At 38.1% G+C, this 26,321-nt stretch overlaps 2 protein-coding genes across 2 annotated transcripts in view; one reads left to right on the top strand and one right to left on the bottom strand.

Annotated features, from left to right (window-relative positions):
- Positions 1-11,651: 11,651 nt before the first annotated feature.
- On the bottom strand, positions 11,652-13,454 carry LOC140941597 (uncharacterized). The gene has a single exon (XM_073390616.1). It carries the CDS (start codon positions 13,210-13,212, stop codon positions 12,043-12,045), a length of 1,170 nt encoding a protein of 389 aa, XP_073246717.1. The 5' UTR covers positions 13,213-13,454; the 3' UTR covers positions 11,652-12,042.
- An 11,005-nt stretch (positions 13,455-24,459) lies between these two features.
- LOC140940091 (small G protein signaling modulator 3-like) overlaps positions 24,460-26,321 on the top strand; it is a 31,597-nt gene continuing 29,735 nt past the window's right edge. Inside the window, exon 1 of the mRNA XM_073388979.1 lies at positions 24,460-24,615. Coding sequence (XP_073245080.1) covers positions 24,540-24,615 — 76 coding nt within the window. The 5' untranslated portion in view covers positions 24,460-24,539. The remainder of the gene's footprint in view (positions 24,616-26,321) is intronic.

Below are 26,321 nucleotides of genomic sequence, written 5' to 3'. Positions count from 1 at the left end.
GGGGTTTGACTGTACTTCCGTTCCCTAGGTTTTAGCGAGGTTCGTTTGTAAGCGGTGCCCTCAGTGGTCACCTTTTCTAGTACCCAAGGTGTCCGCTGACACAAGGTTAAACTGTACACTGACACTGTTATGTTAAAGCTCCAATTATTCACAAGTTTTTGTTGAGTCAAGATGTATTCTTTCTCTTGGCTTAAAACCTCAAAAAGCTTTATCACTCACTTTTCTTTCTTTTTTTTCTTTTTATCAGAGTACGATTAATGTGCACTGTAGTAAAAAATTAAAGATATGAGGACTTGGGGCTCCTTGGTCAGCGAAATCCCGGACCATATATATCATTTCCGAGGGACATCCAAGTGAGAGAAAACCCCATGAATTGTCGTCAACTTTCTGTCTCACAGTCTTGATTTCTGGTTTCAGCCGCTTTAGCAAAACCCAAGAAGTTAAGGGTGATGAAGTGGCGAGAACACTCGCCTTCCACCAGTGCATGTGGCCAGGGTTCAGGTCCCGGAGTGGACGCCTTATGTAGGTTGAGTTTGTTGTTTTCGGGTTCTCTCCCTTGCCCCACTGAGGATTTACTCCGGGCACTCCGGTCTTCCCATAGCTCCCCTTAAAAACAAACATTTCGTAATTCCAATTCGATCTGATACGGGTTTCACTTGTGTTTTGAAGCTACCAGAGGCAGACACAGCGAATGGAAAAATTCTTTCTTTGTTTGCTATATGCCTAGTATAAAGTACCGTGTTTTTTGTGATGATGGGTATTGCATAGCCTGACGCAAAGACAGACGATTTTTTCGCAGGATGGTATTTTTTCTTCCGCGTCAACAGTGTTAGTGTGAACGGTCAAAGTTGTCAGTTGCGCATGCGTCTACCCTATCCGTTATTATAGCGCGAGCAGCGCGAGCAGTGTTCGCTTCGGAAGACAGCATTCAGCTCCAGTAAGCTTTGGATGGTATTTATGTTATTTTTAGCGCCTGCAATACAGAAAAGCAGTAGCTTGGGGCGATTTTTTAATTTTTAATGATTTATCAATTTCCATTACTCCATTTTGTGGAGTTGTTTTCCGATTGTTTTGATTCTAACAGTTCAAGAGCACACTGAAATTTACAATTCTTTTTAGCCGTAGGAATTTAAAATCTTCCGAGAACTACAGTCAGGGTATCAAAGCTCAGCTAAGAAGAAGATTAAAAAGTATTACGTTTGCTGAGGTCTTGTCCAGCTAGACAAGCGATATACAGGCGTAAAAGTGATAAACATCCTTCGGTGATTCAGAGCTTTAGCGGTGTTTGACCATAGAGACTTTTATACTGCCCTGAAAATCTTTAGAATGGAAAGATAAAGTTCAGAGAAAATAGAATTTCTACCCTATTACTCTAACGCAACGATTCTACCTACGCTAACTAGACGTTTAAGAGCCTCGTATTAGACAGTATTACTGGAGCTAAGTTGGGAGCGCACTGGCTTTCTCAGCATAAGCCGCGGAAAGCGGGTAAGCGAGAAACCTGAAATCGCTCAGTTTTATAAACAAGAAAATTAATAACTGACTGTGCTTTTAGTCGATGAAGGCGCTTAAATATTCTGTAGCAAGAAAAAACAGAGATTGATCTGTAACAGGTGGAACTTTGTCATTCCTTCAGTCGAAATCGTGATCGCGTGATAAAAAACAATAATCCTAGACTGTCCTAGAATGTTTAGGTCTGGAACGCCAGTCACCGCGAATTAAAAGAAAGAAAACAAAGTAGGTTTTGACTTTTTACTTGGTGTTATTTATACGGATGATGAGAATTGAAGTTAATCTATATACCAAGTACTATCGTAATTAGTTAAATCAGTTGGGGATTTCCGAGTAGCCAAGGAGAGGGGGCCAAAATTTTGAAGATGTAAAAGTGGACGTTTCAGTTAAGCCCCGTGTTTTCTTTATTTTCTTTGTCAAGTAGATCGAAGTATAACATGTATACCTTGAACCCATTGAAAAATCAGACTATGGGCATTACACCAAGCACTAAAGTGAGTAAAAAGGATGATTACACCCAGATACAAGCTTATTTGGGCATCATAGAGTAAAACAGAGGTTAATATTTTTTTAATATTTCTTCTATCGGTTGTCAACCTGTTGCGGCAGCAAGCTGTACTGCAGAACAGTGCCTTTCTTGGTGCCATGGTTTTCCAATTGTATCCAGAAAAATAAAGTCAATGATTGCGGTCGAAATTTTACATTAAGTAATTTTTTGTCTTAGTGCGTGAAGGCTTGAATGCCGGGTTGTTTTTTGCTTTATTGACAAGCCACTACCTAGCGGATCGTCTGAGAAGGGTTTCCGATCAGACAAGCTCACATTTACGCAACGGATGCGGATGAAGTTTGATGTTTTGCGCGTGTGCCAATTTGTTTAGAAAACTACTTCATTCATGTAGTCCTATTGTCGCATCCCTAAAACGCTTATTTCCGCAATGGTATCGGTAACAAAGACCTCTCAAAAATTCGGAGTTTAGGCTAGCTTTCTAAACATTCACGTTTCTTAACGGAAGACAATTTAATACTGTTATTATTCTCCGTCACATTATTATCACCGGCAATAATATCCGCCCAAGATTACAAAACCTTGTAAGTATAAGTTTTGCGACAGAATGATATAGATAGTCTACATTTTTTGTCACGTTCCATGTAGAATGAAATTTTTGCGAAAATAATTTAGGGGCCCGATGGACAATTCTTTCAGTGCTGCAGAATGATTGCAACTTGTCGTTTTATGTTGTATTTGTTCATACTTTTAGTAATGCTAGTTCGTGCAAGCTAAATAGTGTAGTTATCAAGAATAACTGAGCCATTTTAAGTGGTTAAAAATCAATGTTGCTAGCTTTCGATCGAGTTGGAAGAAAGACTTATGCTTTTGTAATCGTTTCCTAGTGGTAGGGGAGGATGTATTAACAAACTTTAAATGAATTGCACAGAATTGTTTTTCTCCTTATTCAAAGTGTGTACACATTGCTTGCCTATCTGACTGGCTTGTCATACTCAACCAAAATACTGTACGACCTTATAATATAATGAGGCAACTTTGTTGGTCTCGGAGTGCACCGCCTGAGATTGTCGACAAAAAATAGTTTTAACGTTAAACAAATCAGGTTTGAGAAGAATATTTTAAAAAGGCTCTTAAACTTTTAATCAGAGTGGTCGAGCGAAGGCTGGGTCATCACCTTGCATCTTGGGAGAAACCTTCATGTTGGAAAAATGCTTTCAGTTGTCGCACTTTCATGGTATTTTTTCGATCCAAAAAGGTTTTAAAATTCATTTTTGCAACAAATAAAGAAAAAGCACTGCTTCAATGATTCGAAAACATCAAAGATTTTTCTCGTACTGTAGTTAGACGAAAAATAGTTTGAAAGTATGAGGACAGTTCTTTTGAAATGAAAGTAAGTAGATTTGTGATTTGGTTGAATTAATCCAATTAACACTAATTGACTGAATTCATATGTTTGCGTTGAAATTGTTTCTATTCATTTCGTTAACTACCAAATTAAAACAAGTCCAATTTTCATTATCTAGGATACTGAAGACATTTTTAACATACTGAAAAAGGAATACTGTAAATAGTATTAATTAAGTTGCTTTTTTTAATGGTTATCCCTTTGGAAGTCAGTTGTACACTTAAAATTAAAAGGAGTTCCCCTCCCAGTTTAGTTTACGCCTGATAAGACTCTAATGTTTTATTATTAGCTCAAGGAGAGAAGTGTTTATTTTAAAAGCACAAGACGAGCAAAAATATTAAATCCAAAATAGTGTTCATGCGTGCAATCACTAGATGAAAATAGTTTCACAATCAACAGAAAGAACTCTGAGTATCCACAGTCGTTGTCAGGATTAGTTGTCTTCTTTTGTTATAATACGGCGTCCCTCAATTTATATCTTCCATAATGACTAAATGGCTAGTCGCGACTTGTGCTCGTCTAATCCGGCTGCCCTTACGTTTCTGTATTTGTTCAAGGATTTTCGATTCCACGATCACAAACCGTTGCCAACAATAGATTCTCGGGAAAACACTGTTATCATTTCCAGTGGAAAGGTAGTTTCTCTCGTCTTAATTAATTATGACTGTTGTCGTGGATTACGCGCAGACAGGTAGACGCGATAAATGTTTCTTGCTTGAGAGCAAACATTCGTGATAATAGACGAATGCTGGACTGCCTTACTAGCGAGGGGTTAAAGTTTTAACTTGATTTGAAACCATTGTGAGTGAATGGTAAAATAAATTTTCTCCAAGTACGTCGGGTTTTGTCCCCTAACTAAGCAAAATTAATTCGTTTTACTCTGATAAATCAAGTTTTTGTCTTGTTTTCGCCTTAAAACGCCAAGTAAGTGTTTTTCGTTAGTTTTGAGAAACTGAGAGCGGAGGAAACACATTTTTATTGGTCATTTTGGTTACCTCACAAAATATACAAGACGGAATTGCAATGCGTGGTGTATTTGAGTGTTACCACAAATAGATTTCATAGAATTTTAGATGGCCTTTTCCGTGATTTTCATTGTCGACTTTGCAATCACATTAATTGAAATTAATTGCAAGAATAACAGATTAAATACTAAAAATGTGTGTCATTTTACCTATTCTTGACCTTTCTACAGAAAAAAAAATAAGTGACAAATTTTCACCACAGTAAAACTGAAAGTTGTTTCGTTAGTTTAGGCAAAAACGTAGACAGCCGGAGCCCCGGAACCAACCAGAAGGGGTCAGGGAGAGGGAAGCATGAACATGCGACTGGAAAAAGATGACAAAAATAGTTCATTGGCTGTTACGTGTTTAAGTACTCCAGTTAACCCTTTAACTCCATGATTGGTGATTGACAAGTAACTTATCCTAGACTGCGAGCAGTCTCTTTTTTCCTTCAGTGCACGCGCGCGCGTGCGAGCGTCGAACGGCAAAGCGTGGTCATTTGATTGTGTCTTGTAAATTTCGCTCGACGAACTAAGAAAAAAGGGATCAGTATACGTTTCTGGGGAACTGCCCACCTACCCCTCCCCTAAGCCAACACCAACACTTACTTTTCGCTCTTGCTTTTCACTAAGGGCAAAATGCTGATTTAGGGGAGGGGTAGGTGAGTAGTTTACCAGAAATGTGAGAGACTGCTCGTAGTCTAAACTTCTCCCTATACTATCCAATACATAGTCTAACAGAGAGATGATGAGAATAAGCAAATTTATCAGCCAGATGATGCCACATTGATATAACCCTTTTATGACTTCAAGAAAGGAGAATTGCGCATAACCTCATCAGATCTTGGAAGTGGAGGTGCTAAGTTAGAGAGACACAATAAAAGTAATCAGAGCATGTCCGCACGTTATTAGGTCAACTGAAAAAGGATTTCAAGGGATATAAGGGTAACATTTTTGCGGGATGGTATATATCCTGTTTAGTTTATGGTGTAAAATTAAACAAGTTGTAGCAGGAAACGTAGGTTTTCGGTGTAAACACTCAACACGTGCCAGTGAAAAAGAAAGATCCGGATTAATTCTTGCTGTGTTTAAGGAATCAGGAAGCGCGGTTGGAACTGAATGGTTTTGAAATATTGAAAAAGACGTTCATAAGCTTCAGAGCCCGTTGTCGAGCTATTCTAGTCAATAAACTTTGCAGGATACGCAGCAAGTGTTGATTATACAAGTGTCGGGATTAGCCTGCCACGCCTAACAGTGTCCAGAAAGATAGATGACTTCGTCTTCTCACTAATTCTCGATTCTAAGACCTAATGAACAAGGAAAGATTCTTAATCTTTCAATAAGAGATAGTCTTGCACTTTTAATCCTATCATATTCCATGAAGGGTGAATTAAGGGGATTTAGATGTAGTTGCGTTTGTTTAGGTTGCGGTTTCAATCTACGTTGATAGCCATTTAAGACGAATTTATTTTTACACATGAATATGCATTTTTGCGAATCATATTTTTTCTTGGCTTAAATTCAAAACTTTGTTATCTTAATTTTCTATCACATTTTAGTGACTCGCGAATTTCTTTTTATTTTGCTGTTATGTTTTTGTTGTTCTTTATCAGACTTTAATAACCACATCACCCGAGAATCTTGGCAACAAATGCTAACTATTTTTGTTGGCTAGAAATACCATACATGACATTGTCAAACGAGAACGAAATGATAAATTTCTAGGTTTCATTTAGCAACAACTTGGGTTAATAACATCTACGTAATATTCAAAAGGATGTGATCAAAAGGTAAATGTTACAGATTGAACTGGAACGAAATAAGATGAGATTATTGACGTATTTTGTGAGATATCGCGAACATCTATAAGGAAAGGACTTCTGACTTTATAAACATGATTTCTGAAACCTAGTGATCGATAATCAAATGCCAGAAAAGTATAGTTATGTAATATGTTTGTCAGATTGTGAGCTAAACATCCTTCCTCTTAACTTAATCCATTGTGGTTAAATGACAAAAAAAAAAACGTTTAGAAGCATTATTAATTTTACATAGACCCGTTTCACTATGTCGATTTTGCTACCTGCAGCGTGAATACAAAGAATTACCTATATTAAAGTATCGAGCTTTTAGCAAAGAATCGAGCCGAAACGGTGTTATAAAAAACACGCTGTGCTTGACAAAGAAAACGAGGGCCAATAAACAACTGGATTTGTACAAAAGGAGAGAAAGGCATGCGCCATTTTGAGGAAGCCCTGAATGGGAAGCTATTGTTTTCTAAGATCAAAACATTCGCTTTTTTAATTTCTCCAATTTTCTTCGTAACAGTAACCCAGACTGGCAATCGTCCATAATTTTATTACTGAATAGATGTTTCACGCAATGCAAGAATGTCAGGAAGACAAAAGTGGGATAAAACAATTAGTTAAGGGATCGTGTCAAGATCGGGGAAGCATCTCCGCTGCGTGTCCATTTCAAGGTTCGCGACAGAATGGAGCCAAGCAGGAAAGGGTCATTGTAATTTGTAAAAGCTTGGCTGCCTTTGTTTTTGTGATGGCGCAGAAATCGTCGAAAGATATCCCGGCGAATCTATTCCTCTTATTCCAGGAGGAAAATATCGCTTGAGCTGTGCCGTCTTTCCCATAACTGCAGGGCATTAGCTGTTCGTGCCAAAAGGTGCTAATTGTTTCAATTTACTTGTCAGCTTTTAGAACTAAAACTTTTTCTTTTCTTGAAAGAAAGTTTTGATTCACCTCCAGTTTACAGATTCTCTCACGTTCGTCACCTGGCCCGGTGTTACTGTTGGAATACCCACATATTTTTATATTTCTTTTTTATCTAGGGCCTCTAAGGATATCAGTTTTTGTAACTGTAGGAGTTACCCTAGCTAAGTAAAAATATCTTCTTCTTCTTCTTCTTCTTCCTCTTCTTCTTGCAGTGGGAACTCTTACAGATTGTTTCTAGAAAGTAAACGGTTCGATATTTGAAATTTCAAATCGTAAAGGGTTAATTCCTCCTTATAAAGCTTTTGAGAGGTGGCAAAACTGTTCTTAGGTTGTGTTAGCGGGATTTCGTACTAGGGGTCGAGATTCTCCTCAAATCGCAAGATTCCCGATAGCACGCTCGGGCCCAAGAGTAGACAGCTTTAAGACAGCCAAGGTCTTGGGCGTTATTCCTGCAATTTTGAGAAGCGCTAGAAGGCGTGGGTCTTTTAATTTCTCAAGAAAATAATAATTGCGAGACCCAAAAGGTATTCGAAGCTCATGGCTGAAACAGGCGGGTTCGTGATCAGGAGCCCATGCTCCTGGGGCCGACCTAATCCTTGTTGACTGGCTTTTGAAAATGAACTTGTAGTCTTGAGGCATTCGTTTACTGCACTCAATCTCAGCTTCTGATCCAAAATGTCAAATGCTGTCTGATTTTATCTTTCATCTTTAGGGTTTCTTTTACTCTTATATGCAATAAATGACAGGCTCTTACTAAGATGCAGATAATAATCCGACATATTGCGAATTTTTACAACAACTTTGTCTTTCGGTGTTTTATGGAAACTGAGTTGTATGACTGACTGTAAGTGTTGGCCCATCTTGGACCGTCACTGCAAGATCACTCTAGCATAGCTCAACCTGTTGTCTTAGTCTCTGAGCTGTAAACAAATGAAACAAACGTCAATTTGGATGATAATAAAATATTTATGGCAGAATTATTTTTTCAGGTTAGGAAAAACTGAGGACAAAGCCCAGTATTTTTACAACAGTTCTCCCCATCTTCCGTCTTTAAAAGGAAGATGAGGGCAATCAATTCTAATCAGCAAAATCATCGCAAAATTCATGCACTCTCCAGGTTAGAAAAACATGTCACGGAACAAATAATTTACCTTCGTGAATCAGTTGCTAATGTTGTTTTTTTCCTGCGAAGCAATTACCTCAAGGAAAGTGAATAGAAAGAACTGCCTCGCCCTGTTTTGAAAACTATTACGAGAATCGAGTATCGCATCACTAATGTAGGAATGTCACGTCCACCCTTCAGATCCAACTTGGTTCAATCAGTTTTGACAGCGGAAAGTTTACTACTGTGTCAAAAACAGCCTTTTTTATCTGGGGGAACGTCCCGGCTTGCTTCCTGATACACCCAGATGGTTCGGGGTGGCCTAAAAACCTCAAAAACATGAACGAAAACCAAACAGGAAAATGGGTTATCACTGAAGGAACAAGCTGAAAAACATGAAACGCCACCCTGAACGTTCACTAAGGAACGCACAGACTGCCAAAAAATATGAAAGGCCATAGTTAAAAAAAGCTTTAAAAACAGCTCGTATGACATTTTAACTGAATGTTTACAGAAATAACAGTGCTGTATAACCATGATAAAATCACTCATTTATTGAACAAACTTATCGAGTTGCTTTTTGTTTCAACAACCATGGTTTCACTCGAGCCAGTGGTTCAGTATTTGCTACAACACTTCGTAGGTGAGATGAAGTTCCCAAAATATCTTCCTGTGTCAGTATAAATATTCTTAAAGTCTGTACATAGTACATATCTAAAGCTTTTTCTACCTCATCCTTGAACTATGATCAAACCTGAAGATTTTGACGATTTAAGAATATTCATGTCACATCGTCAAGAATTCCGCGAAACACCGATTTAAAATACGTATGGATGGTTTAATTTCATGGCTCAAAAAATATTCATTTTCTTTACTACCTTACTTTTGCTGCGAGACCATTATTTAATTTGTGGCAAGAGGCAGTAAAGCCGTTTTGTAAAGTAAACAACAAAGACCAGGGTTTAATCAAACCCAAGGGTTCGAATGCTTGTGAATATTTTTATTACAGCTTTTCTGCAAAGGCTTGTTAGATAATGTAATTGGTAACGCGTTTTGAAAGGAAGAGTTAGAAAATCTAATCCTTTAATCTTGTTTTTAATTTGTCTGGTTTTTCAGTCATTTACGAAGACATTTTTTAGTTGTAATATTTCGCGTCGATGAGCTTAAAAATTTTATTTAACCACGTTACTATGTGAGCAACATACCCCTATGGACGAGGAATCCAACGTCGAACTCAATCTTCAGTTGTGTTCTGTAGCCGTAACTTGTTTGTTGCTGGTAGTAACTGAACCTCGGTAGAAAGGCATGCAATTTGGAAGTATAAACTGAACAAACTAGGCGTCTATTGATAATACATGTAGTAGCTAATAGAGCAGCGTGCTCAAGTAAGTAGCTGTACTTTGAATCGAATAAAAGATATCAAATAAAATAAATTCCCATTTCCTTGTTTTATCTGATTTCAAGTCTTCTTCATTTAGATTCCGTCACAATTACTGATACGTTAAATTTATCATTCGTGACAATTTTCTCCATATTCAGTCACATAATCTCACTAAACCATTGTGTTTAAACGCCATCTCAGTGAATAATTGTCTTATATCGTTAAGAAGACTGGTACTAAAGGTTTGGTAACTATGCCTGTAACCGTTAGTTCCTTTCCATCAAATATGATAGGGTTTAACCGACATCATAAAAGGAAAGTCGTACAAAATTTCTTTCACTTTGCTTTTGTTTTTCCAACCCCTTTTAAAACTATACTATAAAGCTGTTTGAAATTTTTACCTCACGAGCTCTTTCAGACGAAAAACCATGGAAAATAATTTGTCAAAATAAAATGTGAAAAATGGCGTGGTCTCAAATCACGAGACGACATCTTGCAAGGCTCTAAGCAGCTTACATTGAACAATATACTATGTAAAGAAATAGGAATATATCTGATCTTCAGGTCATGGCGCAGTGAATAAATCACATTTCCATGTTAATCATAACGACAGGAATTACATGGAGAAAAATGGCAGTGAAATAATTTGGCTTTCTAGGAAATTCTCGCTGATTAATTCCTGATTCAAACTGACCCAGTGGCCATGTTTTTACAAACCCCCAGATCATGTCCAACGAGTTTCTTGTTTTCACAGGGACTTTGCTCTAGTAAGCGGATTTCAGTTGGAAATTTAGTTTTTTTCTTCCATTAGCTGTTTAATTGTTTGAGAGAATTATCGAAGTCAAAATGAAATTTTGAGATCTTTAAACGATTTCTGTTGTCTGAAACCAATTCTTGCTCTTGGTTTACACTTGAGCCGCATTCCTCGAAAACAGGTGTCGCTTGTTTGACAAAGGCTCGAAAGTATAAACCGACAATCTAATTTAAACCTTTTCATTCAGGGTTTTAATCCCGCAGAGGCTCTTTTATTAAAACCTCCGCGGCTGGCTATAGACCCAACTGATTTGACAGTGAGCATTTCGAAGGCAGAAAAAGCGCGCGCCCAACAGCTAAAATAATAACATCTAAGCAGTTTAAAAGTGCTAAACCTCTTTGCTAAATGCTGAGTTTTTCGGTCAGGCAATTGTTGAAATAAAATGTTTACGAAACAGTTTGATAGTAGGACACATGGAGAGCAAACGCAGGTTCGAATTTATCAAAGCCGAGAAAAGCTTTTAGTAAAATTACAAGAAATGTGTCCGCACTAGAAAAAAAGCCAGAGAATAACAGTAAAAATTCAATTTTGCTTGTTAATTTAGTTCCTGAAATAACAATTTTGCACCCCGGAAATGGCCAAGGAAATCGCAAGCCACAATTGTATCCAACGGTGATTACATTTCTTTCCATGGGTTTGTCCGTTATTTTTGTAAACCAAACATTTGTTTAATTCATTTTTCTACACTTTTTTGCTTCCTTAAAATAAGATCCCGCGTCACCTCCTTACTTTCCTTCAAAAAAGCAGAGATATTTGTTTATTCGTCTCTCTTATCAATATTTACAGCCCACGCGAAACGGTCACAAATAGCAAAGAAAATGTTTATTTTGTAGCTCTAAATCGCCCTATACAGACATGCACAGCTGATGCGATTGGGGGATATTATCGTGCGAGTAAACCAACAGAGTGACTGACGGCACCCAAGAGGTCAGAAGACCTAGGAGACACACCTCACATACCTTTCAACAAAATAAAAGAAACTTTTCTCCCTGATTTTTTCAATTTTGTGAGCTATAATTTAGTCTATTTTCAAGCTATTTTCCATTTCTTTGAAGAAACGGTTCAGAATTTCTTAGCCAGAACTATACTTTTGTCAGCAGTGAATGAAATAAGTTTCCTCTTGTGCATTTTTGTAAACCAAATTCACTTTCAAGTACTTTTCAAGACCAATTAGTACGAAAGAAAGAAACAGTCAAATCCTTCATTTTTTTAGATCTTATCACTTTATTCTTCTGCTTATAACACTTTGAAGTTATGAGTATTTTATATAATTGATCTTAAATACATGCCAACTCAAGCTCTCGACCTTTCAAGGCTTTTGGAATATTTCCCAATAAACCCAAACTTTCTCCAGCACGATACGCCTAATCTACTCTTTACAAACACATATCGATATCTTTCGTATTTTAAACAGCGGACTTTGCCAATTAGAAATAAAATAACATAATTGTAACAGTTCGTTTAGATGACATTAAAACATTCACCTGGTCTGTAACTAAAGATCTATGATCTAGTTATGTGGTTTTGTTCAGTGGTGAACAACGTACGTAATCTCATTCACTAATTATAAGCTTGCCATGTCCGTTTTGTTTCAAATTTTATGGTTGAAAGCGGGCTGGCAGCTAAAACAGTTACATTGTGAATATAGTCCTCCGTGGTTAGAAGCTGTCCAATACGAACCATAGGTCGTTAGAGCAGAATTAGAACAGTTTTTTCCTGAACAATCTCGGCTGAAAGCCGAACAAGCGTTGCAAAATGCCTGCTTTGGAATGCTAAAAGATTCACTGGACTGAACGCTCAATCTTGTGACAGGACATTGCATTTCGCAAAGACCCGTCATTTTTCCAGCATCTGGCCTCATCTGTGTACTGCCTGCGCTTGCAGTCTGAACTTTTACTAAAGCTCCTTTCTGAACTTTTAAAGATGGCTCATCGATTTGTATCGACAGTCCTTTTCTCCTCTTCTTGTAGCCTAAGATGTTGTCGATACTAAAAGGATGCGACACTGTATCCCAGTTTGCCTCGTGATGCGAGTCACTGTCCATCTCTGCCTTTGTGGTCTTATCTGTCAGTGAATCAAGCTTCTGATTTTTAGTTTCGTTTGCTTCTTTGGCAGGAAAGCCTCCAGTACTGTTTAAATCAGGGGCTTTGTGTTCATCTCCCAGAACAAGTGCTCTTTTAATGTCAGGTTCTTGCGCTTGCTCGCTTAGTATCTTCGACTCTGCACTCATTTCTGTGGTGCCTATAGCGTCGAGTTCATCTTCGTCGTCTTCGTCATCACCCTTTCCACGATTATTTCTTTGTCGTCTTCGCCGTCTTCGAAAGTTCCCTTCCTCGAACATTTCCTCGTAAGATGGGTCAAGACTCCAATAACATCCTTTCCCTGGATCGGAGCGTTCACGAGGTATCTTCACGAAGCACTTATTTAACGACAAGTTATGGCGAATACTGTTTTGCCAGCCGCGTTTGTTCAGGCGGTAGTACGGGAAATTTTCTGTGATAAACTGATAAATCCCGCTCAAGGTAATTTTCCCATTTGGGGCCTGTTTAATGGCCATGGAGATAAGCGCAACGTACGAGTACGGTGGCTTGGGGAGTGGCTCCTGATCGCGGAAGAAGATTCCTGCGCCATGGTAATTTAAAGGGAAGCCATTTCTTCCCCACTGTGGGTAGAATCCTGAAGGGTAACTTGGAAGAGCGGCGTGAAAAGCTGGTTGGCAAAGGTAGGGCGACACGTAGCAGCTACGATGTGGTGGGAACATCTTCCTTTGTGACCGGGACTTGTCCGTGTTTCTGGAGTGACAACAAGTATCTTGCGTGGGAGAAGCAACGTTACCGTGGAACGACTGATCGCACACTGGAAGATAACTCTACGAAGCTTGGGTTTTTATTTATGGACCACCGGCATTGTTTGTTTATAAGCTAAGTACAGCTTTCGTGTCAAGTTATTTATTTACAAACAAACTATAAACCGCGATCAGGCCACACGTATGTGATCACAGCGGAAATGGATTGGCAGAAAGCGAAATCTTTTTTCATACTACCACTATTCACAAACTCACGAGACGAATGTATCGCTTTTATAAATATTTACATAGAAAACAGAGACCAAAGCTTTGATAACACCAGAGATGATTACTTATTTGTTTACTCGACCAGATCTTGTAGACTGAAAAAAATTAAACGCATACGTCTTGAGAGATTGCTTGAGGGGTATTTTATAGTTCACTTCCTTGAAAATTAACCCCAAGCTCAGACTATTTGTATAACCGCAGTTTAGAGAAGCCCATTGGCTTTGTTTTCACTTGGGTATTAAAAAGGAAAATAGTTGACAGCGGATCAGGGAACTGAGTGAAATGCAAACCGTATTGTTATTTCTGCCAGTTTACGAGACATAGAGACGCCAACGTTTTTTTTTTCGTTTATTTTTAATAGCCGTAGAATAAAGTGACATGAAAATACTTTTCGTATTCAACTATGTAGTCTCAAAACAACCTTCCGTTGAAATGTTCAACAGCTCTAAACAAAAGACATTTGCTCGGCTGCAAAATCATGTTGAATATTTCAGAAATTCTAAAAAAAAAATGGGCGCATTTACAAAAATTTCTCGCAACCATCGGCTCAGTAAGAAGATGTTCATTGTGCAGATTCTTTCAATTTTGGAAAGTCTCGTTTGCTCAGGCTTCCTCGTTGCTGGGCAAAAAATATCTTTTAATCGGGGCGATTGTTAATGCACTTCAGTTTTCCATAATGGAACGCATAATTTACATTAAAAGGAGTAAAGAACTTTAAAAAAGTTGCCGTAGGGAATTTCATAACTTGTTGACATGGTATGACTTCCACAAGAGAGATAAGTAATAGATAGGCGATAAGGAAGGACAGAGCTGAGAAGGACCTTGAGATGTTAGACAAACAAATTAACATTCCGCGACGATGTAAAACCCAAAATTCCCCCTAAAGGGTATGCAATGACATCTCCGAAGCCATTTTTCTGGTAAAAATTTTATTTAGTTTGAGCTTGGTTGAAGCAAAAATAAAATCACCGCTTAGTGACAGGGAAAAGTGACCGTCTTAACTATAAGTATAAGGCTGCGACAAATGCCTCTTGACTTTCTCCTCTTTCCGAAAACAAAGAAGTGAACTTGTCCTCTAATGTCATTGTTGAGGTGGCGTACAAATTATCGCTGTCAGACGATGTTTCTTTGTATTTTTGCTCAATTTGGGGCCAGCCAGACAAAGAAATTTTTTACTTGAATACAAGGCTCATCAATATCAGCTGTTTGTTGCAGACGATGAGAGTCTTGAAGAATCAACGAAAACAAATCTATCACGCTCCACGGGTAGTATAGTTCCATTAGGGTAGATTTCGTTGTTCTCAGCCACCCAACTTCGCGTTGAGACATGCTGTGTGAGTTTGCCACTGAAGGTGAAAACACTCACCACTTGAAGAAGAAGAAGAACAAGAATTCAGTCTTTAAAATAAAGCAAGGTAAATCTCAGAATTCTTGCGATAAAAACAGTTTTCAATTAGGAACGTGAACTACCCGCAGATAAAACAGAAATTTGGGGAAGATCCACAACCCTCTCAAAACTTATTGTTTTTAAGCGTATGCGTAGCATTGCTAAAGAGGTCTAAAGAGACATTATCTTGCTAAAAAGGCGGCAAGCATTTTAAAAGGGATGGATGCTATTGGCATCAAAGTTTTCTACCGAAGACTGATTTTTCAACGAAACATTGAGACTATAATTATATGCATTTTGCAAAAAAGAGGACTTTACCAGCATAAAATTCTCGGTTGTTTAGTCATCGGCTTCTTCAGTTTCAACACCGACGAACAAGTACTGGATCATTACCCCCCCTCAGTGAAGCCAAGAATCAAAGTGAATTCCCAATTATCGATCTGTTCCAAATTCCGGTTCTGTTCCGCATTCTAACTCATTGTAAAATGACCTGAGAACCGATTTTGAACAATTGCACCAGGTAAATTCCCCATAGTTTTGACCTGCCTTTTACCAAAGTCGGTGAACTTTTTTTCGAGAAAATATTTTAATCTTGCCTAGAACAAGAGGCTGTGTATTCAAGTTACATAAGTTAACTGACATTTGCCACGAGTAACTTAACGTTTTTTTTAATAACAGTTAAATCCGAATATCTCAGGAGATTAAGTAAAACACATATTCCACTAAATGAAAAGGTAAGCTTGCTATCCACAGCTAAAAACGGAATGTCGGAGACGGGATGTCTAGCCGACAGTTTATGATCGTTAATATTCGAGATTTGACTTGACGTTTTCAAATAGTTTGAATTATAATCATAACTTAAAACGTAAAATATCGCCAAAAATGTGTATAGGACTAAATCCCCCCATTCGGATGTGGTGACATTGAAATGGGCGGCCCTTTAATTCAGCTTAAGAGGAGGGAATGTGGAGAGAAATGCTAGAAAGTGTATGAAGAACTATAAGACTGGTCACTGAAATTTATGTATAATATCATAACTGATTACAACCGCATGATATCATTGATCGAAAACTTGCGCAAAATACAGCAATTTTTTAAAAGTTGTCGATGATTTTACCATAACTTTACTACCAAATCAAATCAGTACTGCTTGCATGGTTTTCAAATTGTCTAATATTTGAATTGGAATGGAAAATAATATTGTAAAGCTTTTATGTTAAGAAGCCAGTTTTACCTAGAAGTAGTATACGACGATTCAAGGATAGTAGAACATAATAATGGCATAATTTATAAAGGTTCTATCTAACCATTCCAACCTGTGACCGGCCTCGAGTTCGAGGTGGAATCACAAGGCATCAACTGTCCGAACTATTTTTCTCGTTAGTGAGCACGCGTATCGACTGTGCACGAGGTAGCGAGATGGGGGACGACTGGGCGAAAAAAAACAACAAACTTTAAAGTTTTTGTCATGGAGTTTTTAGCCTGTAAGCTCCAATGGTACCATGTCGAACCACGATTAAACCGTTCTCTCAGCGCTGCTATTGCAACTGAGTTGTCTTGTATACCGCATATGAGATAGTTAGGGACCTTAAGATCCGAGGATGGCGACGGCAGTGAAAACATCGCTTAAAAAATGAATTCGCGTTCATCCAGTCTTCATCGCGACAGTTCCAATTCAATTACTTTATGAAATGTAGGCGAACTCTCCTGGAGTTGAATTCCTAAAAAACATATCCAAGTTCAGAATGAGAAAGAAAACTTCATAGTAGCTTGTTTACGTCCTCCATAAAACGTGAAATAAGGCATTTTCGCGTCGTAGTCGTGCAGTGACGGCAAAGAAATGTACAAACATGCGTGATGTGCGTGCAAAGTTGTTGTTTTACTAATCTTAAGCTTTTTTGACGTTCCTGTTGCCTTCGCAGTCGTCGGATCTTAAGGTCCCTGGTACCTGGGGGCCGGGGAATTTATTTACTTCAGGGTTCCAAGAGGGGGCATTTAATGAATAAGAGGCGTTCTTTCTCATAACTGCAACAAGCTCAACAAAACTAACGTGCTTTGGGCGAAAATATGTAGAGAGTTAATACAAGCTGAATATGCAGCCATCAATTGATGCGTGGAGGCCAAGATCCACAGTGTCACGGCTCCTTCCAGTCTCCGCCGCCCTGTTAGCTCAGTTGGAAGAGCGCCGGTCTGCTGAGTGGGAGGTCGTGAGTTTAAACCCCGGCCGGACCATCAACCAAGTTCCTTAAAATACTGGTGAGATCATGCTAGCTGTGAAACCCCTTTCTCAGTTCAGATGATCGCGTCATTGGGCGGTGACGTTAAGCCGTTGGCCTTGTCTCCTTCATCCTTGTACTCAGTTGGAAGGAGACGTAAAAGAAACCGTGACATTGTTCGAAAAGAGTATGGGGTAGGCCCCGATGTCATGGTCTATCTGACTTGTGCCGTCATTGGTCTGGTGTGATCAAAACGTGGACTGACTGTCAGCTGCAAAAGTGCGCCTTTACATGCTGACGTCTGATCTCACTTCTCTGGTTTCTCCGCAATTCAGCCATTCAGGGGCTGCAAGTGAGGAAAGTTGGCACCGCATATCTATTCTTCTATCTATTTTTCCTCTTCGATGACAAAATCCACGATCTCTTTCAGGGTCACACTGTGTTGTCATCGTTCGTTTATCATTACTTTGAACTTGACATTGAACAAGATGCAAAGCGCAAACCATTGGTAGTCAAGGAAGAAACTGAATAAATTTAATGGTTTTGCTCCTTTTTTGCTATTTACTAGTATTTTGGAGTAATTTCTTTGTGGGGCGTCTACACAGTTAGACATGGTCGTTTATTAGAGAGAGGCGTCCAACGCAAACTAATGAGATCTTAGAGGGGGCGTTTATCAGACAAGAGGCATTTATTTAAGGGGGGCGTCAATTAGATCATTTACGGTACAGCGATAATTTCATGACTTCGATCTTGATTTAAGATTACAAGTCAAGTTCTAGTTAAGCTACTGATTTTTCTTTTTAGTTTTCTAGGTATCTTTTCATTTTATTCATTATTTCTCTATTGACTTAGGCCAATGGTTAACGGCGTCAGATTGTCAGCCTCTTTAGCGTAAGATTATCATGTTGGGAGTGTTGCCAAAGCTGCTTCGCCGTTATACTGATTTTAAACCCCTCCAACTCAGGATCTACAGTGGTAGCGCACAAAAGTGTTAAAACGAATTCCTGAAAATTTTCCAAACTTGATTTTCCACGGAAGCACGGAAATAGTTCCAAATAGTAGAAAAGAAAGATTTTTTTCGATAAAACAGAGTATTAACTCATTTTGAATCATATGGAAAAGGAACAGACTGCTAAATTTCTTACTGTAACTTTTGCACTGTCATATTTAATCGTAATTGCGTGCAAACAAATTAGGACTTACAGGAAATTTTATAGTTTGATGAATGATGTGGAAAGAGGTTCGAGGCCATGCTTGGTCATGCTCTGATGTCATCTTGACTGTGGCCAACGCAAAAATGCGAAAACAAAGAGATGAATTGAAAGATTGATACTCTGACAGTATCCTGTTGATTAAATGCTTTTTATTAAATAAAGGTAAAAAATGACAATATTACTTAATACTTATTGACTACGACGCAAATTGTGGATGTAGGTGACGTAAACACTGTTGACTTGAAAGTTCTTAGTGTTTGAAAACTAGTAAATGCGGAGACTGGACTTGTCGGCGCCATTTCCGAGTATAAGTAACCTTTTCCGCTGAGTGTAGCGCATTTTTACATGATAAGGGGACGAGTTAACTTGATATAAAAACGGAAGACATTTGGACACTCGCCAACTGTTTAACCTACACTGTTTCAGACATACAGTAATTACTTTAACTTTTGTATTATCCCCAGGAAATGAACTCTGTCCTCTGACCGAATAATGGCTGAAGCCCTTGAGGTACAACTGGGACCGGGAATAACCAAGGGAAATTTAGAGTTAAGATAAACAAACGTTTGACGTTTCTTCTTAAATGTCACTCGAAACTACACACTCCCATAACATGTCTTAAACATTATTTGTGCCCGATATCTCAGTTGAATTATGATCAGGAGCTTTCACTTAGCAGTGTAAAACTCGCCTCATTGGTTTATATTCGTGGTTTTGCTGTTCCGTTTTAACGATAGGCGAAACAGATCTATTTTGACTAATTTGATCTGAGGGCCAGGTTTGGATCGCGTTATGGGCTCCTGGTCTGGAGAATTAGGCGGATCACCCTACCAAACATGTTATCCTATGTTTACTTCATAGTGTACTTTGGTGGATGAAGGGCAGAGCCCGAAAAATCTGTCCTCCGTAACTGACCGTGAAGGCCTGGGGAAGCAATCAAATGTTACATTTCATTTCACATAACACAAAGTAGTAGTTGCCTGTAACAAAATAAAATGGCCGCCCGAAAAGTGTGGAAGATGTTGCCGACAAATTACTTTCTGATAACAACTCTTCGAGCCCCATATTCATCAAGGTGGACGCAGCTAAAAGACACTAAGCTATATCTTCGTGGGTGAGTAAATATTTTGAAGTTGTGATCATTTCGTTGCCAAGACAAGACAATGCTTTATTTGGAGTCTTATACAGTCCTATGTACATCGACTTTATCCAAATAATTTAAAATCATAACACAAATTGCATACTAGTGGAACTATGATCAATGTTAACCTAAAGAGAACTAATGATCTTCTTTTCTCATGGCAGTCGAATGCGTATTTTGCATTTAACTTTTGCACTGGTTGAGGTCTTGTGCCACATTAATTTAATTTTACTGCATGATGTAAACAGCCGTTGTCGTCTCCTGTTATGCAATCATGTTCTGGTTAAGAGACATGGCTTGATACGTTTTAAAGCTATAGTGGTGACGAGTATGAAATTTCTCGAGCCGCAGAATACCCTACTACTTCCAAACTGTATCCTTAAAAGAGGCAGAGACTTTGATACGATTCCGATTAAGCGCTTTTTCTATCGATCTTCATCAAGAAAACAGGCTCTTTATGAGCACCAGCCTGTTCCTTTGTTTAACTCTTCAAGCCCTAATATCAGCATGCCCATTCTCCGCACTGTTCTGTATAAATTTCCTGTGGTACTGATGATAAGAATTTGTTTGACGAGGAAGTCCTTTTTTTCACTTGCTGATCAATTTTCATTTTCCCTGATGATCTCTGTGTTCGATTCAGCAGTGTTGCTGTGAGAAGAATTTAACATTTGGTCACTCTTGGGAATTAAAGGGTTAAGTTTAATTGCATGCTCTATAGTGATACAGACCTATTGATATTAATGTGCCAAACAGAAATAACAACAACAACATTTGTAAACAGTGATGTCTCCTATATATTGCAGACTACAAGCTGCCCAGAGGATGTACAGTAGTTCAAGTAAAGAAAGTACAGCAGAATCTGGTGAAGATCCAAAAAACAAGCCAATACGCTTCTCAACTTCCAGAGCACGTCACATGACTCTTAATCAAACCCTGGGAATTGGACAAATAGAAATTGAGAAGAACCCATCAAAGAAGTCCATCTACATTGGAATGGTCCTTATGGTTATCATGACATATATTATTTTCTTTTTACCTCCAGACCAAGATGAACTTGATCTGCTTGAGTTAGAGATTGAGAAGTATGAGAGGGAACAGGCTAAGAGGCAATGATAACGAGATGTGTTTAAACATTGAACCAAGCAACATTATTGTAATATATTTTGATAAAATCTGAGATGAGAATCTTGTTTGAATTTTGCCATTGCCATTTTCATTTTGTGTTAGCCATATATTTAATCTACAATGAAACCTGTATTGAGCTGACCCAATATCAAGTTGACACTTTGGTGGACACAGATTTTATGAAAGCCCAAACATTTCTTCCCATGGCATATTTTCTATAAAGTGAATTAATAACTGAATACTCCTTTTTAGCTGACACTAACAGAGGTTCTGTGGGGTATAGTAGTTATGTAAAGGACCTGTAGTTGTACATGTATATTGTTAAAATACAGTGTGGTTGACACAAACAGATCATTAGTGATAACACTGCTTATTATTATTATTATTATTATTATTATTATTGTTATTGTTATTGTTTTTATTATTATTATTATTATTATTATTATGTGGTCTTTTATTTATTTAGGTGGATCAATGTGAAATGTAACCAACATCAGCATGAGAATTAACGGCATTGTTCACTTTAGTTTTGCATATTTTGCAGTCCAAAATTCAGCCAATTAGTCTGAATTTTAATCCTCTCCTTGAGAATTTGCAACTCGGAGAGACAGCTAGAATTTAAGCTATCAGTAATTAAATTACCCAATTTAAATTCCAGATTTTTAAAAACCTTTTATCATCTTATGTGTGTTATATTAATTTTGGGCTTTACAAAACTTTAGGCTGATAAAAGTGCAAGGTCTGTTCCCCTGCGAAGGTCACATAATCTCAAATTGGTATGCTGGGTTGGTTGTTCACGGGCAATTCAAAAATGAATTTTTTGCTGAAGAACATGTCCAGTTGAAAAAATATCCTTGGACCGTTATGTACCCTTTATTCAAATATCACCACCAAGGATGAAATGAGGATGTAATAGTTAAAACTTTTCTGATAAGCAATGCTTTGCTTCTAAATGTCGAGTCACAATGGGCCTTTTACTGATGTTACGCAAAGTAAATTTTGTCTGTATTATTGCAATTTTTAATGCTTTTCATTGAAACAAAATACCTTATTTATTTGATTAACCGCCCTGGGCGCTTATTAAATTTTTGGACCTTAAGAGTGGGTGCTTATTCGAGTTGGGCGCTTATTCGAGGCTGGGCGCTTATTAAATTTTCACCATTCTCAGCAAGTGTAGTAGTATATTTTGCAACAAAACAGTAAATGCTAATAACAAAAAGCGAAGATGTAACAAAGCAAGGTTTCTGTACAATACTACCCTGAAGAAAACTCCGTCTTTGGGAGGGTCTCTTATTATATCTTATTGGAGTTTTTGTGGGAGGGAGTGGGGTGGGGTGGGCGCTTATTCGAGGCTGGGCGCTTATTAACTTTTTCTGCCTTTAGGATGGGCGCTTATTCGAGGTGGACGTTAATTCGAGGTTGGGCGCTTATTCGAATAAATACGGTACATATACGTCCTGATAGATCCTTGTATCATACGGAATTTAGTGAAACTGCGAAGTTCATAAACATCCGTTACAAAATCTCATATATTTATATGAGAGCCCTAAAGTTGTCAATATTTATAAATTTGAATTTACATGAGTTTAAGACAGATTTCTACAAAACTTTGCAGGATTTCGTAATTCAGTAGTACTGTGAGGGTCTCATTGGGTTGGTAGCTTTGACGGTTGATGGTTATTTTTTTTCCAATTTTGACGGTTGACGGCTAAATTTTAGAGCTTTTGATGGTTAACGGTTATTTAGTGAAAACTTAGTCCAAAACTGTATGAATTAATATTAACTGTTGTGTTCGAAGGTTGCCTTAGCCTTTTACATATTACAATTTCAAAATACTTTAAGATATAAGAAAGTTGTAAGGTCTTGTAATGTTCAGAGAGATTGTTTTTGCGAACATGGGCCCAGGTTTTTCCAGTTGAGACATTTTTCAGGAGCCAAGAGTCCGTGAAGATCAGCTAAAATAGTGAGATTTGAAATACCTTGAAACGCTTTTGCGGTTAATATTACTCTGCATTTTAGACGTTTGACGGTAAAAAAAGTCCTTTTTTGACGGTTAAATTTTAGGCCGTTTGACGGCTGACGGTTAACCCCATTGTGACCCTCCTGTAATAAATCGATGTGTGAAAATATATTTTTGTTTCACAAAAAAGCGTTAAAAAATTTTATTCTCAGCGACACTAGTTCATTGCTACAGCTATTACCCAGATGAGATTTAGCGCGTTTAGCAGACCGAACAATTCTGAACTCTTCTACGAGGAAAAGAATCAGCATACACCATCAAAATCACTTTATGTCGTGGCGCTCATGCGAAGCAATAGTATCTAGGGCGCTATGGCCGGGCATTACACGAAAATATTCCACTGGTTTGTAATCATAGTTCCAATGAGAGACCAAGCAATACAACACTGATGCTGGAATCAGTGGAGACATGACGTTACAGAATAACGAAACTTTCCGAGAATGGACCAGAAAACTGGAATAATAACCAATCCTTGTTCCTCTTCGTCCCCTGTTTCACATGTTCTTGTTCGCGCAATCGATAGAGCGATTTTCGTATGACCTTGAAAAATGGTTTCGGTAAGTGTTCGTTATTATTCGTTTAATCATAACTATAACAAAATTCTTAAATCTGATTGGCTATCAACTGCCCTGATTTGTACCTTAATAGGACCAGTTACATAGGACAGTACGCGTCATGCCTAAGTAATTGGACAGTCCGCGCCATCACGCGCGCGCTTAAATGTTTTTTTTTTCACTGTTAGCAAAAAAATCTCGGAACTTCTTGCGTTTTGATTAAAAAAAGAGCCTAATAAATCAAAAATTTGTTAAAGTTCTGATTAAATGGTAACAGAACTTCGTGTCGTCCAATTCGGTCTGTAATCATACTCGTGATTAAACAAATCGGGATTTTGTTAATCACTCGTATGATTACAGACCGAATTGGACTCCACTCAGTCCTGTTACCATCACTAATATTTTCGGAAGTTTAATTTTCATAATTCATGTTAGGCTATTTTTCGCGGAAAAAGGAAACCTAAAATTTCCGGAAACCAAAAATTTTCGAAAATTTGATGAGGAGAGGAATAAGAAAAATGCTCATTTTCCTTAAACGTTAAATTGCATCTAAAATTTTCGGGAAAATCATACTGAAGCCCTTGTATTTTCAAAAACGCTTACGTTGCCCTAGGATGACTGAAGAGATAAATATTTTATAGAATGCATGTTTAGAGATCTAAAAGTACTCTACATAGCCTAAAAAGTGCGAGGAAACCGTCATTGGGTGCCCCTGAGTATTAAGTTGGTAGGCAGCAAATTCAACAGGGATAGATCTCTCCACAAGTACCTCATTTTGGTCATTCTGACCATTCCTGAAAGACTGAGTACACGCAAAAAGCCAAGCACTTGGGGAAAAACTGGGTCCCCTGCCAATTTCGCCATTCACCACCTTGTTGCAGATTAAATTTGTCCGAGAGTCTCCAAGAAACTAGTTTGCCAGCCACAATTCCATCATTTCGTACATGCGAAAAAAAGACGAGTAGGTTCCAAAACTTGCCATAAAAAGAAAAGCTAAGGGAAAACAGAGATCGAGAAAGAAAGACTCATTACATCCAGTCCGCTTAGAGTCGCAAATCTCATTTTTAGCCGAAATCAGCATCAGGTTGGTCCATTTAAGTAAGTATTTGACATTTAAACGCAGAATGCTCTAAAGCTTGTGACCGCGGAATCTATATTTCCCAAAACAATTTCCGAAATATTCGGACATATTTCGGAAGGCCACGTCAAAGTTTTCTTCGAGGGAGTCGAGGAGAGTACATGATTGGTTACCGCTGATGACGTCAAAAGTGATCCATCACTCCGCCGCCATTTTGAAAATGGTCTTGTTTTGGTCCCTTGTATCGTAAACTTGTGTTCTTTGAAAGTGTCGACGGAAAATGGAATTAGCCAAGCAGGTATTTGGGAGCAGCGAACGAAAATCAACTGAGGGCTACAGCATGTTCAGCATAAAAGGTAGGTTGCAAATATCCGTGTAGAAACTTAACGGTCATATTATAGACTCTTTCAAATCGCTTTTATCCCGATCATATGGAACGCGGATGAATAAATAATGAGTGAGTTAGGCGAAGTTCATCAGATTTTTTCAGGCGTGTAGTGTAAAATTACCAGAATTATTAGAAAATGAATTTTGCAAGAGTAAAAGTTACATGACTAACTGGCTCTCTGAAAGCTCCGGGGCAGGAGCCTTCATTGATATTGGCAAACAATTTTGTTTGACAGCCAGCAAAAGCGACGTGGTGTCGAAACGAAGCCACATAATCTCTTTGCCGTTCAAAGTATTATTTTTATCTGTGATATAATGTTTTGATTTTGCACGACTTTACAATACTTCTCTTTCCCTAAACAGGGAAGTGCAATGGATATAATTTTCAGATTAATCATTAACTTGTTGTCATTTGATCTTAATTTGTTGAATGTGGCGAATGTTGATTGATGTTGGTAATCTCGTATTGTGGTAGTATATTTTAATTTTTTTTCTAGTCTTCTAGAGCAATATTAATGGAGTAAAATAATTAAATTAACTAGACTATAGAGTAAATTGAAATAAATACATTATGTAATAAAATATTTTAGCTGCTTGTGGCCATAAATTTGGAGAATACGGATGATGTGGTCATGTTCTTCAGCCCTGTGAATGCCATAAAAGAAAATGGCTATTACTTAAAATAAAAATCTTAAACATTTTGACCGGTTAGAAACAAGTGATGACTGAGCTGACACTTGTTTGGCCAGTCAACATGACTGGCCATTCAACAAACTCACCAATTTGCCAGTCAAACCAGAAGTAAGTGAGTACTTCAAAATGGTGGTCTGTGTTATATGGTCTGTCTGGGCTTTGCATCCACAACTCCTTACCCAATGCTGACATATAACTGAAGTGGTAGACTAGACTTGCTTACTGTATTTATTCACATTGTACATAATACCCATATTCCACTTAACACATTTTTTCACACAATTATAAGCCTGCGTGGCAGGTGTTTGACAGAAAAGGGGAAGGAGGTTCATGGCACGTGGGAATTGCAAAAGGCACATAAGGGGGAGGGAAGGAAACGCCTGCAAGGACACTATTATCTTTTTCATTTTTCACATCTACCCGAGAGATGCAAAAATCCTGATTGGTCTGAATTCCAAGCAGGTCAATAAGAGCCTTAAGTAATATGTTATTCCGATTGGTTGAAGTCAACATCATGCTACTTGAGTATTAAACTTGATCAATCTTTCAGTAATCATTGGCTATGGCAAATGAAGTGGGAAGAGATTTCAAGTTTGTTTTACAAAAATTTATCAACTTAGAATAAGAAACTAAAGGCATCAGGTTCAGCTTGAAAGGAGAAAGCAGTTAAACAACTTACCGTATGAAGAAAAAACCTGTCACAGCTGGGTTTTTCCAACTGGTTGTTGGCTTGTTTTACTTGATAGAGGAAAGAAATATCATGCTGTCTCTGTACTAGTCTGTATCTCCTGTTTGACCAGCATTATCAATGAGCAGATTGCCAAAGATAAAGCAATTGTGTCATCCTCAGTGATTGTCCATCAATAAGGACTTCTTCTCGCTGAAAATAAAACTACCGGGAACTTACTTTAATGGCGGCCTTCTTACAGGTCCTTGAAGTTCTGCTCTTTCTTCTGTGCACATAACATGCTCTGCTGGATCC

The sequence above is a fragment of the Porites lutea genome, chromosome 6, assembly GCF_958299795.1.
Source record: "Porites lutea chromosome 6, jaPorLute2.1, whole genome shotgun sequence".
NCBI lineage: Eukaryota > Metazoa > Cnidaria > Anthozoa > Scleractinia > Poritidae > Porites > Porites lutea.
This window is presented reverse-complemented; position numbering and strand designations above follow the sequence as displayed.

What these genes read in the sequence shown, in the direction of transcription:
- LOC140941597 (XM_073390616.1), bottom strand. Translation starts at nt 13,212, where the DNA reads ATGTTCCCACCACATCGTAGCTGCTACGTGTCGCCCTACCTTTGCCAA.